Source organism: Mytilus trossulus, chromosome 6, assembly GCF_036588685.1.
Source record: "Mytilus trossulus isolate FHL-02 chromosome 6, PNRI_Mtr1.1.1.hap1, whole genome shotgun sequence".
Lineage (NCBI taxonomy): Eukaryota > Metazoa > Mollusca > Bivalvia > Mytilida > Mytilidae > Mytilus > Mytilus trossulus.
Window position 1 is genome coordinate 8,922,202 of NC_086378.1, and position 19,182 is coordinate 8,941,383.

General features: G+C 30.6%; 1 protein-coding gene across 1 annotated transcript; it reads right to left on the minus strand.

Moving 5' to 3' along the window:
* Positions 1-332: 332 nt before the first annotated feature.
* LOC134723175 (uncharacterized) lies at positions 333-18,572 on the minus strand. Its single transcript, XM_063586808.1, has 3 exons — positions 18,459-18,572; positions 4,968-5,255; positions 333-1,482 (listed from the first exon to the last, which is right to left on the minus strand). Exons 1-3 carry the CDS (start codon positions 18,520-18,522, stop codon positions 974-976), a joined length of 861 nt encoding a protein of 286 aa, XP_063442878.1. The 5' UTR covers positions 18,523-18,572; the 3' UTR covers positions 333-973.
* Between the last annotated feature and the right edge of the window lie 610 nt (positions 18,573-19,182).

Consider the following 19,182-nt stretch of genomic DNA (forward strand, 5'->3'; position numbering starts at 1 on the left):
TTCATTACATTTACCTTAACAAATTGGGACTTGCATGGAGAGTTACCTCAGTGGCACTCATACCACACTTCGTATATGAATAGAACATAAATAGGACTACTGCATAACACTGGTTTGTATAAAAGACGCATATAACTGAAATCATAACTGTATCTCTTAATAAAAAGCAATATTTGAAATAAAATTAACTCAAATCAGTGATTTCATAAACACGGGAGCAAACATTATGGATATTGTTACGTAAACAACACCTGTTACACTTATGTAAATGACACATGTCAATCAGTAATAAAAGTATCACTTCGTTCAATATACTACACAGATTAATCATATCAAAAGTTCGATTAATAAGCATGAATCCTGAAAACACATTATTTTAATTCCCTCCTAATTAAGGCTACTTCTCTGTTATTGTGTATGTGTTTTTACAAACAACCACGACAAACTTTAAATCCACTCTAACATTAATGAACCGAAAATATAAGATTTTTTGATTTTTTTATCACTTGATTTAAGATATATGTAAAGCTGATCCCTTTCCAAATATTTATTTAGGCCACTGTGCAATCGCTAATTCAAAACGGCGCGAATTTAGATTGTGTTAGTTAATCGCGACATAAAAACGGCGCGAAAATTTCCTGGTTTACAGTACTAGCTTGAAGAAACGATGATAGTCCGTCGGGAGGGGACGATAAATGGATGACCCGTGTTTAGAGAGAGCCATATATCTTGCACGTTAAAGACACCCTTGTAGATTTCGAAAAAGAGTAGGCTAAAGCCGCTACAAGGCAGCACTCGCACCCGCAAAGTGGGAAGGGATTAATATAAGTTGCAAAACTTGATTCTCAATCCACTATGAATGAATATGTTCAAACTAGGCGGGCAATCGAAACTCACAAATAATTGAAATACGACAATCTACGATTAGACAAATGTCAAACATTTTAACAATCTTTTATATTACGAAAAAATTTCAGCGAAAAAATCCTATCAAATCCATCACAACAATAAAGGCAAGAACAAGACTTATAATTGTAGCTCCTACATAACCAATAGAAACGGCAGAAATACGATCGTCTGCTGCAGAATATTTGGTTCGCAAATTCATTGTAGTGTTTGTCTTGTTTATCGCAAGAAGTTTCTGTAATATATCTAAATCAGGTTTCAAGACCTTCTCTAACTGTACCAAAGACAAATCTAGATCACGTAAATATCCCCATTTGTTTTGTCCAACTAGATAGCAAGGACAGTGACATGCCAAAGGGTCTGTATCAGTATCAGGCGTTGTGGGATCAATGTTAGCTGTTGTCTTTTCTGTTGTAATTTCTGTATATGCCAAAGGGTCTGTATCAGTATCAGGCGTTGTGAGATCAATGTTAGCTGTTGTCTTTTCTGTTGTAAATTCTGTATAAGCCAAAGGGTCTGTTTCAGTATCAGACATAGTCTGATCAATATTAGCTGTTGTCTTTACTGTTGTAATTTCTGAGAAAAAAAATATATAACGTTATAATTTACATTCATAATTATCCACGATTATCACAAAGATGTGAAACAAGTTGGAGGATAAATGTAGAAAATTAAAGGACATTAAGAGCATTTTGAAATTTACTTTCATATATATGTTACAGTAAATAGGTGAAATTAGGAATTACATGTAATTACTAAACATTTCAGAAAATACCTGTAATTACTGGCCAGTTTATTAATTACATGTATTTACAAGTTGTATCAGTGATTACTAGTAATGACTGATATTTTTATCATTTTTACAGCTATTAACTAACTTTATATTTTTATGTTCTCAAATTAAAGATATAATTCAAGATACTAAATAAGAAAGTAAAAGGTAGGCATTTTAGGGCTTACTTAATTTAGGATTAAGGAATATAAGGCACACCATAGGTGCATACTCATTAGTGTTGTGAATTGAAGCTGGAAAATTGTTGTTTATAAGTTTTGAAACTCTCAGAAATTCATTTTCAGCATGCAAGACAATGATATCAATACAAAATTGATGAAAAAACAACATTTGTGAGACGTTGATAGGCAATTTCGCCTGCTCATTTTCATAAAAGACATTAGATTATGCCAAATGTGGTTATATAATCTTGATAAGTCTGAAATCTCATAATATCTTAATAAGTCTGAAATCTCATAATATCTTGATAAGTCTGAAATCTCATAATATTTTTATGAATTAAAATCTACACCATACATACTTTGCATATAACAAATGCAAACTTAATCAATGACATAAGTTAAATTCCTTTTACAAAAATGGTTTATTTAAGACCACTTTTGTCAGACTGTTGCGATGGAGCTGACATTCTTCACACACAAATTTATTCAATGTTATGGTGTTAAGAGTCACATTTCATGTTTCTTGTTTTTTTATGAGTTTTTCAAGACCTGAAAATTAAAGCGTTTATAGCTGCAACAACATTTAATCATCGTTAAACTTGTATAAAAATCATCTATTTGTGCATTTGATAAGTCGACTAAATGGTCAGACAATTTTTTTTTTTACTTTCAATGTTGTCTTTCTATTTCTTTTTGTCAAGCCTGCGACTTTTGTCGCAAAAGCGAGGTATAGCAAACCATTCTGTTGTCAGCAGAGTCCACAATTAATCACTCTGTTGTTAAATGTTCTTTAAATTTTGATAACTTTTTTAAATTATACTGGGTTTCTCCTAAACCGAACAGAAACTTGTTTATGATCGTAAGATAATTTTCAAAGATTTAATTTTGTAAAAATAAGTTTTTCCGTATTTTACTTATAAATGGACTTAGTTTTAATAACAGTTAACATTACATTCACACTGTGGTTAAAGTTTTTAAAATCTAAATAACTTTCTAAAAATATCTTGGATTGCTACCAAACTTGGACAGATAAAGTTTGTAATTAAAATCGTTTTTCGTATATTCCTTATAAATGAAGTTTTTTTCTAATAGAAATTACATATTCTGTGCGGTTAATTTTTTTTACATTTACTTAATTTCATAAACCATCCTGGATTTTAACCAAATTTAGACAAAAGCTTCTTACAGTACTAGTCAAAAGATTGCATCTGAAGGAAAATTTTAATATTTTTTTCCATATTTGTTGAGCAGACAGCAAAAGTAGGCGAGATACTAAGTTCTGCGAAACCCTTTTTAACTTAAATACCATCGGTAACCTATCTCCAGCTAGGGGTTGAATTGAAGGCCACATGGATGATGATGAATACGTATTCAATGAGGTCCAATTATTCACTTGCAAGTGTTCAACTCATCAACCATGTTTCTCAGCTTATTTTAGCAAACAGATTGACTGCTAAAAGTGAATTATGATTTCACTATATCATTTTCATGAATGATTTACCAAAAAAATGATCTTATTTAATTTTTATACATCACTTAGTTAATGCTCCTGTAAATTTGAGGCTGATATTTTTTTAAGAGTATTCATTTATCTTCTATAGTTAGTTTTACCATAACTTTTAATCAGATGATCAAATTACATTATCGTTTTAACAGTTAGTAAATAGGTGTGAAAATTCATTTTAAAATTAGTAATTACTGGTAATTACTAGGCCGTTTTCTAAATTTTAGTAATTACATGTTATTTCTAATTTCATCTATTTCCTGTATCATATATACATTTAACATGTTTATATACATAAAAAAAAAGTGCCAATGAATAAAATGAATAACGCGCGTAGCGGCTTATATAACAGTGTGCACCAAATTTATTTATGTTATTTCGAATAGACAGACAAAATATTACAGTCATTTCTTAAAATTTAATTCTAAATGCCATTTAAAACCGTAGATAACCATGAAAAAAACGTTAATGACGTCACGGTCTTGAAAGGGAGCAAAGACCAGTTACTCTGCATGCCTGGGTAATTGCAAACCTTTTCTTAACGTGTGCATAGATATCAAAGATGTTTTAATTATATATATATATATATATAACTCGTCTAAACATCAACCCAACAATGTTAGATCTGTAAATTTGCTTTCGCAAATTTTTGGTTCTTCCCTCGCCGGGATTCGAACCCATGCTACTGTGATATCGTGACACCAAATCGCCTGCACTGCAGCCGTCCCGCTAGACCACACAACCACCTGGGCTCTCAAAAAAAGAGCTTTCGGTGGCCATATGTTACCTTTCCTCGTCAGTTTTAATCTAGCGGCGTACTACAGTACATGATATATAAGGCATGAAGATGTTATTGTTACAGATCAGCTAAATTATCTATAGTAAAGTATATAATAACTATCTATATATATTCAAACGACAAACTTTCTCAATTTTATTAATATATGTTCTAAAATAAATTTCAAGGAGTATCAATTAAAAAATATTACAGTCATTTCTTTTAATTTAATTCTAAATGCCATTTTAAACCGTAGATAACCATGAAAAAACGTTGATGACGTCACGGTAACATGACTTTATTATGTCTATGGGCTGATAACAAAATAACGTCAGCTCATCAGAAGACGCGTTACATCATAAATTAAATCATTATGCTTTATACTGAAGTAAATTGTTGCGTTGAAGAATTGATTTCTTCTAAATTACCTGTCATGACAAAATACTTTAAAAAAAATCAACGTGCTCCCCCCCCCCCCCCCCCCTTATATGTGTATGGCTCTGATCTGGCTGTGGCTTAACATCTTAAAATTGTAATGATTATTTTCATATATATGATTTATATCAGCATTATTGTGTCAATTATCAAAATCTTTTTAATAAATTACTTTGCTCATATTTGACCCTTTAATTGGAATAAAAGTATCTTATCTTAGTAACAGCAAAGACAATCAAAAATAAAATGATACATAAAAGTACATTTCGGTACTTTATCTAAGAGGACAAAAACTACTGTGGCCTTTGAAAAAATATATACTAGTATATTTATATATATTTCCACAATAAAACATCCAGACACACTATGAATTATTAATTTGTACCATACCTTTTTGTAAGCATTCATACGTAACGTTCAGATACTTAAAAACATCTGGACAAGGATCACCGTCTGTGTTCGAGGATACGGGCTGACATGACTGATTTCCGTTACAAGCGTCGCTCACAGCAGTGAAGGCTGGATTGGTACAGTCATATTCTGTAGACGTGTTCACGGTGACATGAGGGCACACTATAGAACTAGTTCTCCCGTACTTCGCCTGTAGAATTTGAATGGAACATGCCTGGCAACACTCCAAATTGATATTGTCAACACCCTCACATAGTATATACTCATCTGTAATATACAAATTGACCTTTCATTATTACTGGCATTAACTTTAAAAAGGTAACAGTACGCAAGTTGAGATGCCATGTAAAAGACAAATATTTATTGGTATGTACAACGATATTTTTCGTACATCTAATGCTAATAGAGTTAGAAAGTAAGGGTACTGAAAGTTACAATGCAGGAAAATTGGTACCGTTAATGTAATTACAAGACATTTACTGACATTGAAATCTTTTAACGTATTTTGTTTTACTTGGATTACAGATTAATCAAGTTTTAAAGATTCAATCAAAAATAAGCTATAATGCTCTCATGTTTTAGTATTATTTGAAAGTATTCAGCACTTAATTTGGATTTTGTTGTCTCAATTACTTTTCAAATAGTTCATGCTTTACATTTAAAAGGGATTTTATTTTGAACTTATTAAGTAATTTTCATTTTTTAACATTTTGAAACCGAAGGTTTAATTGACAACTAAGTTCCAATCTAGTCGTGCACATTGTTTTTACATTTTACACAAGTGGAACAGAATATGATGTTGGTTTTTTTTATAAAACGATTGACCGTGATGTATAAATTTGAAAGAACTATACAATGTTTCGGACCTGTGATTTTAAATAGAAATAACCCCAATATGATTAGTAAGTTAGAAAAAGGACAGGATTACATTTATTTTCGATAAGTTTTAAGGCTTATTTTTCCAAGGAAGTTATAATCTTCTTGATATTTCTACCTAAGATAAAAATCACAAAGTACTAAAGTATTGAATATTGGATGACCGCAAGTTCTTGTTGGTGGTCACAAGCACATGTCTCAGGAAAAAAAATCACATCTATATACCTGAAAATGAGGTTAAAGTATAGATGTATTGTTTTTCTGAGATAAGTTTGGGCATGGATGATAAATTCAACTTCATCCTAATAACCATGATATTGAAGTGATACAACTCAGTATACTTTGGTTTGTTGTAATATATTATACTTATAATTGTAAACAACAGTTTAATGTATATATTATTTTCTTCCATTGGTATGACATTATATTCTACTATACTACTATATTAGAAATGGTGCAATGCAAGTGTGAGGTGGAACCTTTTCTGTAATAAGCCGATTGTTCTAATACTAGTAGTTTGGATTTGAGTAGGTATTCATATTTCCCGCAAAAAGATCAAAGTTCCATGCAATGTTATCGGTCCTTGAAAGAGAGCAAAGACCAGTTACTCTGCATGCCTGGGTGATAGCAAACTTTTTTGACACATGCGTTAACACACTTTTTTCTTTACGTGTGCATAGATATTAAAGATTTTTTGCTTATATATATATTCTAACGACAAAACTTCTTAATTTTATTAATATATGTTCTTAGATAATGTTTTAAGGATTATCCATTGAAAAAATGAATTTATAGCAGGCAATAAGGAATATTATTATGCACTTGACACTGTCCGCGTATTTATCATTTTTACAGATCAGTTACAATTCTCGACACGAAAGTTATGTAATGACTATGCAGATCGTAACATCATTTATTCATTTTACAAAAGTCCTCCAAGCAAATAAATACATATAGGTCTTTAACATTTTGATTAAACTTTATGTATCTATATTAAATTAGCCACAAGAAAACTTAGGTGAAAAAAGACCATGTCTAAAAATGCCGTTCGGTTACTTACAATGAAAAGAGGAAAGTCTGTGTATTTAAAGGCCACGAAAAAACGTGATCTTATCTGAGGTCCGCAATTTTGAAGTTTGACTGTTCATGACGTCGAGGTCAAAGTTGCCCTTATAAAATGGCCTCTTTTGATTGATATTGACAATACTTGATTATCTCTTATAACTATAGTTATAGTTGATTAGGATGGGCATTACTTTGACCTATAATGGTTGAACTTTATACATATTGTGACTTTGATGGATGGTTGTCTCATTGAAACTCATATCGCATCTTCTTACATCTATGAGAAGCCAAATTCAAACGAACCAATTTACACAGTTTCAAATTTGAATTACTAAAACAAATTCTTACATTATTTATTGTGATTTGTATGAAGGGATTTCATATGGGTACTTATGCCGTATCTTTTTGTTTATATTAAATGGTACAAAGGGCTTCACAAATTTCATAGATAAAAATATTCAATGTATGGAAGCGTTTTATAGTATCAACGTTCTTGTGTATTTCTGACATGAACTACGAAAATTGTCGTCGATCATGTGAATCCGTTTTAATATCGATTTTCTTTTATATGTTTAATTTCTTTTTATACGAAAATACATGCTTATTAATTGAAAATTATTTCCTCATATGATGTTTAAGACTATTTTCCTAGTCAAATTAATGGGGGAAAAAACCGGTCTTCATCATGTGACATTCCCTATATTCACTTTATGCAGCTGACATCTGTTTTAACTATGCAAGCTATTGTCAACTAAGGGTAGATTAATGGTTGCATTAATACAGACCCAATTGAGGTTAAATGCGTATCTCGAAATACAATAATATATCAGCAATGTTTTGGGACTTATGTTTGGCTTGGATGAAACCGGTTTATGTTTTTGTCGTGTTGACTGAGGGCTGGTAGGGAAAAATTGGTGCCAAATTTGAATAATTCACTCCTACATTTTTTTAACCCCGATCTTTGAAACATTACAGGTTACATTTCTATAAATATAAACAGTGCAATATTGCATAAGAACTTCTTTTTGGTCTAAATCTGTGACACTTTTACTATAAAGTTTCGTGAAAATAATATCCTAGAATAGAAAGTTGATATGCACTACTACTTCATTCAAATGTCAAAACATAGAGCTGAGCGGCACATTTCAACAGTTATATACACTATACTTTTCAGAGTTTAAACTTATACTAAAATTGTGTACTATCCAAACTTATACTTTTTGCCTACTTCAGAAATTATTATGCAACGCAATAGTAATTTGTATACTGGTAACATTGCCCAATGAGGACAAAAAATACCAGAGGGACACCCAAGTTATGTCTCTATAATATGACACATAGAGGTCATATCTGGGAACTAGTATGTCAACACATTAAATTATCTATGAATATTATATCTTCCCATAAGAGGTGTGGTTTGAGAAAAACCTGTTTTTACAAAGTGAAACATACAGGAATATTGCAGATGTTAGAGTTATGTTGGAGTTATGCATATTGAAGCGTGAAATTTTGTAGGAAATTTGTTTCTTCGTTTTTGTCAAGAATTTTGAACTTAGGAAAAAAGTTTGAGAAACATTTAGGAAAGAGGGCACATGCTTTAGTGTTCAAACCCAAAGCTGAACTTTACGAGAAGGTTGCACATTTTTTAAAGTTATGATCCTATTAATTATGGATTTTGTTTAGTATTTGTTTCCAAACTTTGTAACTTTTATAGGCAAAATGTATGAAAAACAATCAAATAAAAATACAAATTTAAAACTTCTACAGTTTTAAACCAAAATCAATAAGACTTCACATACAATTGTACAGCTATTTATGATCTGCAAATGCGTTTATGGATTGTTATGGTACATTCTATATTGATTACGAAAAACTTTTTCAGCCAGACCGTTGACCAAATTCTATTACTGTTCAACAACAGAAGAAGACATTTTATTCCAATACTAGTATTCCGCTACTATCAATGTCTAAACAAAAAAATTTCGTCTTTCGTTATCCTAGATAGCCAAATAAATTGTCGGAATTAAAATTATGATGCAAAACATATAAAAGCTAATTATTCCAAAAATTGGTAAAAAATCTTCAACGATGATAACATACTTACAGCACACAAATAGAAAACATCAATACTGTGTGTTGAAGAAAAAAATAATCGCTTCTTTTGTCAAAACAGTTTGGTATTAAGCCAAGATACTGGTAATTATTATGTTTGTATAGATCAAAGAAATTGTGAAAAAATTAGTGTTAATTGATCTATTTAGAAGTTGTCTAACATGGCAAATAAAATTTAGTATGTAAAAATAAACCGAAAACCCGATCATTATAAGTATCATATTTTAATTGGTAAAATGATGAACGGTTTATACTTATGATATACATATCAAAACGGGAATGAGTTCATCTAATAGTAATTTGATACTTTACATTGATTTATCAGTTTTAAAGCTGAAATTATAGGAGATGTTCTCATCATTGTAATAAAAGGAAATATTATTAATTTGTTTTCTGTAATCTCTACCAATTCTTTAATAGTTATCCCAAGAGGACGCGGTGTGTCAGTGTAAGATCACCCTGATGACCAGAGGGCAGAGGGTGATCTAACACTGACACACCAAGTCCGAATGGGATAACTATGTTACATCTCCGCTGTTTATGATTAGACGTAGAACCATTTACAATTCTTAAAACTCATTTAGAACGCCACACAACCATTATGATATAGTTTATATATTATTATATGATTTATATTAATTTTGATAGATAGTCTTTTCCGTATAATTGTGTATTTAATTATAAGTAAGTTTTATAGTGGATTTGACATTCCCGCCAAAATGTGACAGAACAAAGAGAAGCATGCATAATAAAAAAACTCATAACCCCCGTTAGAACACAGGATCTTGGATGTAACTAAAGTAATCAAACTATAGAACACGTTATTAGTTTAACGAAATAATCCGATTTCTATATTTAATTAGATTGACAAAACCCGAGTGTTTATGCTTAAACCAAACAAAAAAGAAAGAAAGAAAGAAATTTAGCAAATTGAGGGAACCGCAGTGGAAGTAACCTTTCCATATATAGACTTCCACTGTCGACAGTAATCAAATTCTAGTTGAATACAAGCTCATAAGTGCTTTCTCCTATATGTGTACGATAGCCAATACAAGTTATAAAGGTACTGTGTTTCATTCCTATCGATATAGTGAAAAGTGTCGTTTTCTTACAATCAAAATATATATAATGAGGCTGATCTGTAATCAAATATTAAATTCAGCTCTCCCCTTTCAAAGTATTTGTCACTTTATTTATTCAATGAAAAGCATCAGGCCGTTGATTCTATTTGAAGATATGGTCTTTCGTTTGTCTTTGTAGACTTTTTTCCCATTTTTTCAAGTTACCATGGAGTTCGATCGTTTTGTAAGGATCGAGCACCAAGATTGCAAGCTTTTCGATGCACAGAAACCGCGATCATACAACCACCAAGTATATTTTGATAGATTACTATATGGACAATAGGTTATAGCTTGAAGAAATGAGCATTCAAATTACATAAATCATGTTCTGGTATATGTTTTGTTTCGTTCTATTAAATCATGATGTATCAGCTAGTGTGATTTTATTATCGTTAGAATAAAATTTTGACGCTTTGTCTCATAAGGCACAGTTATTGCTAAACTTAATCGTTTGTACTACATAGGGATCGAAAATGGTTGACATTTTAATCTAGTTCTAAGTATGAATAACTTAGACTCGCTTTCGGTTTCTATAGAACTATTCTATTTCATTGTACATTAATCAGCACAATCTCTAAATGAGCATTAGAGATAACATCACATATAGCATTGAAATCAATTTCCATATGATTGGTAGACGTGTAATAACATATACAATATTAACTATACATAACAATAGTAATGTAGTTGAGGTAATTATTTTTTGTAACTTACAGTGGGCAATACAAATGATAAAGCATTTTTGAAAATACAAATTGATACTTAATTGGATTTTCAAAAACGATACTTGTCATGTGTATAATTGCCATTTATTAAACGAGACGACGTGAAGATTGTAAAATAAATAATGCATATAAACATCAATGAAAATGCTATGAAAATTTAAACAAATAAATTTACTGGCAATTTCAGTATTCAAAAACTATAAATAATTACAAATAAATTGCAAAAGGGAGTGGAGTGATACTAGAGGGACATTGAAAGTCATGAAATAAACAGACAATCTCATGACTAAAGAAACAAAAGACAAACAAACAAATAATAGTACACAAAAGTACAACATAGAAAACTAAAGACTGGGCTACATAAACCCCACCAAAGACTTAGGGTGTCTCAGGTGCTCATGAAAAGTAATCGATCCTGTTTTACATGTGGTACTATCGTGTTGTTGAAGTTATTACAAACCCGGTTATATGTCAAATTTGGTACGTCATTTTCTGCAATGTATCAAACTAAAACAGCTGTGTCTTTTAAATATAGTATATGTTTTCTTTTTAGTGTATATAACAATTATGCATACAAATGTGTGTAACTTATTATGTTCATGTGCAAATAAGGAAAAAAAGAAATTTAATATTGAAAACAGTATATACATTTTTCAAAACCTTTGCATTTGTTATACAGATAATTATATTTGAAAATCTCAATAGTAAACTTCGTTCTGTTTTTTTTCAAATATTGAAAATTGAATGTATAATACTATAGGGTTATTGCATGCATATTCATGCAATAACCCTTTTATTGTATAGCAATATAATATTTGAAAGTAAAAATTTGTTTAAACTAAGATTTGTCGTCGATGACGTCATGAAACGTGACGATTTATTGCACTAGTGCAATATTATAGGGTTATTGCATGAATATTTGGGAATATTGTCCCGAGTAGAATTTTATATTGCACGAGCTTGCGAGTGCAATATATGTTCTACGGGGGCAATATTCCCCAATATTCATGCAATAACCCTTTTATTGTATAGCAATATAATATTTTTTGAAGGTAAAAAATTGTTTTAAACTACAATTTTGTCGTTGATGACGTCATGAATTTGAAGATTTATTGCACTAGTGCAATACTGTAATTTATTGCACGCTAACTTTTGGTTACTTTCTGTGGGAAATATTATATTGCTATACAATCATAGAATTTATTGCATGCTAACTTTTGCTTACTTTCTGTGGGAAATATTATATTGCTATACAATAATAACAAATATTAACAACTGTATAAATATTATATATACTAATGTTAACGAGGCCGAGATAAGGTACCGGTACTTGATTTTTTCAACTAACAAAAGTACATATTTCATTAAAATATGATAAATTTAAAAAAAAATTAAAAAAAAATTTGGTACGTCATAGTCGGGAAAAGGGTACGGGATTGTGAAGATTAATGCATTCGTTGAAATATTTGTTTAGTCTGTTCGTATTTAAATTAACTACACAAATAATAAATCTTACTGCAACACACATGAAAAATCGCGGGTGACTGAATTAAAGTTTCTATTCCTTATCTTGTAATCGTAGTTTAATCGATTACAGCAAAAGTAATAATGGAATCATCATTACTTTTCGATTACATTCCGATTGCTTTAAAGAATAATTGATAAAATAGAACCTATCTTAAATGAAAAAGCCGAATGTTCAGCTCTGTACTACATTGAAAATAAAGCTTAGTTATACGAAATGTCCTAAAAGCATAATTTTCAATAAGAGTTAGAGTTTTAGCTTAGAATAGATAAGCCTTTGATTTATCATAATTTTATGATATTAATGTTAAATGCAATTCTAGTTCAGTAATCGATACATGTATCCGATTTGGACATTACACATATATATTGTTTATAATTTAAAAAAGAGAATAAAGATTTATCAATTGCCTTCTTGTCTTTACTAATCAGATGATTCAAGGCTTCTTACCAATGACATATAGACTTTGTTTTGATTTCACTTATCTCTAATAAAGAGGAAATTCACACAATATTTCTCTAGGTTATAAATTTTACGACTCGGATGTTTTATTTTCTGAAGGTAAGGGAGATTATGTAATTGGAAATTTGAATTGCCATATTTTAAGCTATGTGAAGTATTCATCGAACTATAGATATTAACTTTAGTATCAGTAAATAGAAAGATATGAAATTTAGTCACAAGGTTTGAAACAATAAAAGGAAGGTTTGGATTGATTTTCGGGGTTATGGTCGCAACAATTTATTAAGGGGCCAAACAAGGGGGCCATTTTTCTTGTATCCAGAAAATTACTTGTAGAACAGTCACTCCGCAATTATACCATAAGGTTTAACACCACAAAGGGAAGGTAGGAATGAGCTTTGGTGGGTTATGGCTCAAACTGTTTAGGAATTGCGGGCAAGAAAGGGTTGATACAGGGATTTACTGGTTAATTGAAAATTACTTTTGAGTTGGTCTGTGGATCTCTATAAAATAGATATTGGACCACAAATCATTATATAACGGACAGCATTCGATAAATTCATGATATTTTACAATATAAAAAAGTCAAAAATATTTTTGAATTTTTATTTTGAGAAAGCTTTGAATCTATATATTGGGACGTTTTACAATTGTTCATGCTAGAAAAAAACATATTTGCCTTATGTTGAATCTATATGTGTATTTGGTTGTTGTGCCCATTTCAAATGGGTCAAAATGGTGGTTCTTAAGTTATAAAATTTGTTTTGTTTGATTTAATAAACATGTTATACTTATAATGTTATATAGAATTTTCTCCCTTACATTGTTTTATAATATGTAAACTCATGAAAGTATTTTTAGCATTAAAAGTTACCTTCTTTACAATGGTTTTGTTATACAGAAATGGTGTATTGCCTTGAAGTTATCTGTCAATTTACTATTAGAAGCTTCTATTAAATGCTAATGAAGATATATTAATTTGAGCCATGATTATTTATGGAATTTTTTTATTTTAATACTTGATTAATTTAAATGAGTTTTTATGGTTGCAAACTCAGTAAGTGATTTGAATTGAGATTATGCCCTTATCTTTAGGGAAACAATTTTGAAAAAAAGGGGGAGGTTAAAAAATTGAAAATTAGGGACAATTTTTTATCCTCAAGATTTCAGAAATTGAATTAGAAATTTTTTGCATATAATTTTTTCTTGGCAAAAAAAGAGGATTGGGCAATATTTCTTCAAGAATTAAAGAAATTGTAAATTTTCCATAGAAAATTGTGTGTCACAATTGCTGATTGTTGTTTATGTTTGAAAACAGATTTACTAAGTTTTGTGCATCAGTGTATTGCATAAAAGCAAAAAAATGAAAATAAGAAATCATATTAAAATTTCTTTGACTACAGTTATTCTGTGTCACAAAGTCATCAAATGTAAAAACTTTAATAACAATCCAAATTTAGACCCATATCATGAGGGAATATTGTGTCCGTTTTTGTCCCAACTGTTCAGGGTTGAACCTCTGCGGTCTAATCCAGCTGATCTTCGGAAAGCACTTTATTTACAAAATAAGTATTTTTCTAGTTTCAGATGAATAAGTACCACAAGGTTCAATATAATTCCTTTTTAGATATTTTTTTCCAATTTAGATTTCATGAATTGTCAATTTTTCACAGACAAATTTGGGGTCACAATTTAAATTTGACAGTTCTTTGCACATGTATATTATATTGACTGATCACATGTTTCGCAACAGCAGATTGTATTGCACAACAGCAAGAAATCATTAATTGAAAACAAATGTTAATCGCATAACCCATTTCAAGTTCTACATTTAATTTGTGTCAGAAACCTATAATGTGTCAAATATTTAATTACAATTCCTATTCAGACCTGTATCAAGATTTAATAATGTGTCCATTTTTGCCACAACTGTTCATGGTTTGAACTCTGCGGTCATATCCAGCTGCGCTCAGCGTAGCAGTTTATTGGAACCTTTTTTCAGAAGAAATTTTCAACAAAAATAATGAACTACCGGTATATTCAAATATACCTGTTAGTAATGAGTAAAAGCAAACAACAAACTGAAGTCAGTATACATTTGTAAAGGCAAAAAAGTGCAACATATGGAGCAATTGAGCTGAAATATTAAGTAGTGATTAATGTAGTGGTCTATGTCATTACAAGAATTTTACCATCACTCACTCATCATGAAAACCAGAATTTCCATAAATTTTTAATTTTTTGGATCTATTCTTTGAATATGATATTTTTATAAATTCCCACTATAATTTTGTATCATGTTATTGACAGTAAAAGAAAAGTGAATTGTTGATAAAGTAATCAGTAACTCAAAAATTATCTATGTTATCTATTATACAATGCTTACTAGTAATCGATCACAAAAGTTAGTAACCGTGCCCATCCCTGGTCATTTGATGAGTATAAAGCCGATAAAGAAAGGCAACAGTAGTAAACCACTGTCCGAAATTCATAAATCGTAAAAAAACCAATCCAACAGTAATAGTAAAAAAGACCAATAAAAAAACAACATAACACGTTGTTAAGATAATAACAACATCAGTACGCAGAATATTTACACCAAGACCATCATGTATAATTTGTGAATTTGATACGGAATATTTGTTTTAGGTCTTGGTACCTTCCGATGAACGTTTTTTTAGAAAAAGGACGAGACTATTTTTTAGTTATTCATTCTTTGAATCAAGATCAAAGAAAAATGATAGGGAAATTGTTATGTTTTCTAGAATCTACTGATATTTTTTATATATCATACTTAGTAATTAGATACTTGCCGTGGAATTGCATCGATTGAAATCGAACAAATTCGGGTCACAAACTAAAACTGAGGGAAACACATCAAATATAAGAGGAAAACTACGACACAACAGAAACCCAGCATTAGAGTATAACACACAGAACCGAACTATAATATAACAGTTGCCATTTTCCTGCCTTGGTACAGGACATTTTAAGACATGGTGGGTTGAACCTGGATATGAGGCATGCCAAACATCACGCTTTAATGGCAATTTAAAATATTAACATTATAACGACAACATTACAGGACTACAATACAAATCAATGGGAGGACATTTAGGACAGAGAAACACGCAAATATTAGCTATTGAAAATAACCAGGTTTGAAATTTAATACGCCAGACGCGCTTTTCGTCCACACAAGACTACTCAGTGACGATTAAATGAAAAAAGTCCGAAAGTCAAAACAAGTACAAAGTTGAAGAGCATCGAGGATAGTTTCAAAAAGTTGTGCCCAATACGGTTAGGGTTTTTTGCCTTGAAAAAGAACATCCTTGTTATTTAGAATAACTCATATATACTTTTGCATACAGTAATTTTTTATAAAATTGCTATATAATAGATATACATGATAAAACAGAAGTGGTGACTAACTACAGAATACAAACGAATACAGAAAACAACCTACACCAGCACATACAAATTCACAGAAGAGTTAGCCAAAGCGTTAAACGCAAAGTCACATTTGATTTTTTTAAAAATCAAAATTAGGATAAAATTCAAGTTTCCCCTGCTACAACCGGAACCTACTTGTATATATTATTTTCGGTTAATGCTTGAATTTGGTAGTTTCAATCCCTGTATAAAGATAAAGTTCAGGTTTGATAAAAACCCGTGTATGAAGCAAACCCAAAATAAACCGTTTGGTGTTGCGCCTGAAATAGACTGAACGTATAAATTATGTAACAGGAAACGTTACTATTGACATTGATATCTTGTCGGATTTATATCAATCAAGAATATTGCACAAAATCTATTAATTTCTGAGATAGATTTACTATGTATGTATTTTATTTGTTTCTATCGTTTTTAATGTTTTTGATACTCCTTTGTTGTTCGTGTCTTAATAATCCCTTAATAAGGTCTTCTTATATATTAAGTTGTTTCGTTTAAACCAAAATACTGACTTTAAAATGACCTCCGTTGTTCAAATCAAGTGAAAAAAACAAATTTCTGTATACTTGTTCTACTTTCATATTCAATGTTTAATGGCAGTATCGTATCTAACAAGACGTAATATGAAGGCCTAGGTAAAATAAACGTTTGCTATCGGACTTCGTTTAGGAATTATTGCCTCACGTTGAATGCCATAAATATCCCTCCATACACTTCGTATTATGCAGACATGAAAATTCAATTTACGGCGCTCGAAATTTTTATACAAAAGAGGGACGAAAGATATTAATGGGACAGTCAAACTCATAAATCTAAAACAAACTTACAACGCCATGGCTAAAAATGATGAAGACAAACAGAAAAACAATAGTACACATGACACAACATAGAAAACTAAAGAATAACCAACACAAACCCCAAATATTTCATACAATAGTCATTAATTCTGCGTTTCTGCGACTCGGACTTCTCTTGAACTGAATTTTAATGTGCGTATTGTTATGCGTTTATTTTTCTACATTGGTTAGAGGTATAGGGGGAGGGTTGAGATCTCACAAACATGTTTAACCCCGCCGCATTTTTGCGCCTGTCCCAAGTCAGCAGCCTCTGGCCTTTGTTAGTCTTGTATTATTTTTATATTAGTTTCTTGTGTACAATTTGGAAATTAGTATGGCGTTCATTATCACTGAACTAGTACATATTTGTTTAGGGGCCAGCTGAAGGACGCCTCCGGGTGCGGGAATTTCTCGCTACATTGAAGACCTGTTGGTGACCTTCTGCTGTTGTTTTTTATTTTGGTCGGGTTGTTGTCTCTTTGACACATTCCCCATTTCCATTCTCAATTTTATTTCATGTCCTGCGTACACGGAAGAAACATTTCAGAAAAATTATCGTTCTCACAAATGGTGTGCAGTGGAGAATTGATGAAATCTATTCTAGTTCCGATACCTTTACACTTTGGTTTTGCACATGTCTTTTTTCAATATTGACGGATGCACGAATGCATGGATATATTACTACTTCGGGATTTTCCTTCTTTACTGAGGATAATTAGCTTTTGTCATATACGTAAAGGAATCAGGTACAAACATTGAAAAAGATATATACTTGTTAGAATTGACAATAAATAGATTAAAATAAAACACTTTATAAATTTGGTGAAAAAACACTTTATAAATTTGGTGAGATCGACGTTTTTTGAAAGATTATACTGCACCAAGAATGTTCAAACCAAAATTCTTAAATATTATAATTCGATACTCAGTTTCTTATCAATTATAAGCTAACAAAAACTTCACATTAAGAGAGAGTCAGGGTTGAAATACTAATTTATTTCAAAATCTCAATAATTGAAATCATTTGGAATGTTGATTGTGTATTGTGTGTATTTTTTGTTATTAGATTAGATCTTTTAAGCTATCATCATTTTTATGAGTTTTGTTTTTTTGGTAAGATTTAGAATCAGTTCATGCAAAACAAATAACACCCCGAAATTAAGGCAACTTTAGGTTAGTTCAAAAAGATAGTTCCGATCCCAATAAATTATTTAATCAATCCTTCGCCCAACTTGTTTTGTCTCTTTCTTAGTTATATATAATTATTTATTTTAAATAAACAAATCTATACTTACCTATTGTCGTAACAGTTTGAGTCAAATAATATATCACGTGATAAAAGTAAAATATGTACAACATTTAGTCCGTTAGTACTTAGAATACCAGTTAGATCAGTGACTATCTATTTGTTAGATGATTTGTAGTTAAAATGCGTGAACATTAAAACCAATATTGGAAGTATGTTTCGAATTGTTAATAATATTGACAACCAATCATATTTCAATGAGTCATTAAAACATTTCTAATTAATTTGTATTGACTTATGAAGCAGAAGACTTAGATAAACGATAACTTCAATTGTTTATCCTGAAATATTTTGCTTGTGTTTTAATGGACCTAGTTTAAAAACACAAGCAAAATATTTGCGTGCTTAATTGTTCTAGCTAACGTGTTGCCAGGTACTTATTTGTTAACAAAGATACCAGAATTATAATTGACTACACCAGACGCGCATTTCGTCTACATAGGACTCATTAGTGACACTCAGATAAAAAGTGTTATAAAGCCAAAAAAGTACAAAGTTAAAGAGCATTGAGGACCAAAAATTGAAGACAAGCAATTAAGTTACTAACTTCATTGTTAGACTTTTTAACTTACAACAATGACACAAGCTTCACTTACTGAATAGCGCAGTTACCTTCACGAAGACAACAGACCTAATTTAAAATTTTAAACACATATTTCTCATTTAGAATATAAAAATTTTAAAAAGAAGATGTGGTATGGTTGCCAATGAGA

Bases quoted from the DNA above. Each gene is read 5' to 3' on its own strand.
- LOC134723175 (XM_063586808.1), bottom strand. From the start codon at position 18,522: ATGTTGTACATATTTTACTTTTATCACGTGATATATTATTTGACTCAA. The intron at 5,256-18,458 runs GTAAGTATAGAT...TGTATATTACAG, and splicing joins TCAAACTGTTACGACAATAG to ATGAGTATATACTATGTGAG. The intron at 1,483-4,967 runs GTATGGTACAAA...TTTTTTTCTCAG, and splicing joins GTATGAATGCTTACAAAAAG to AAATTACAACAGTAAAGACA.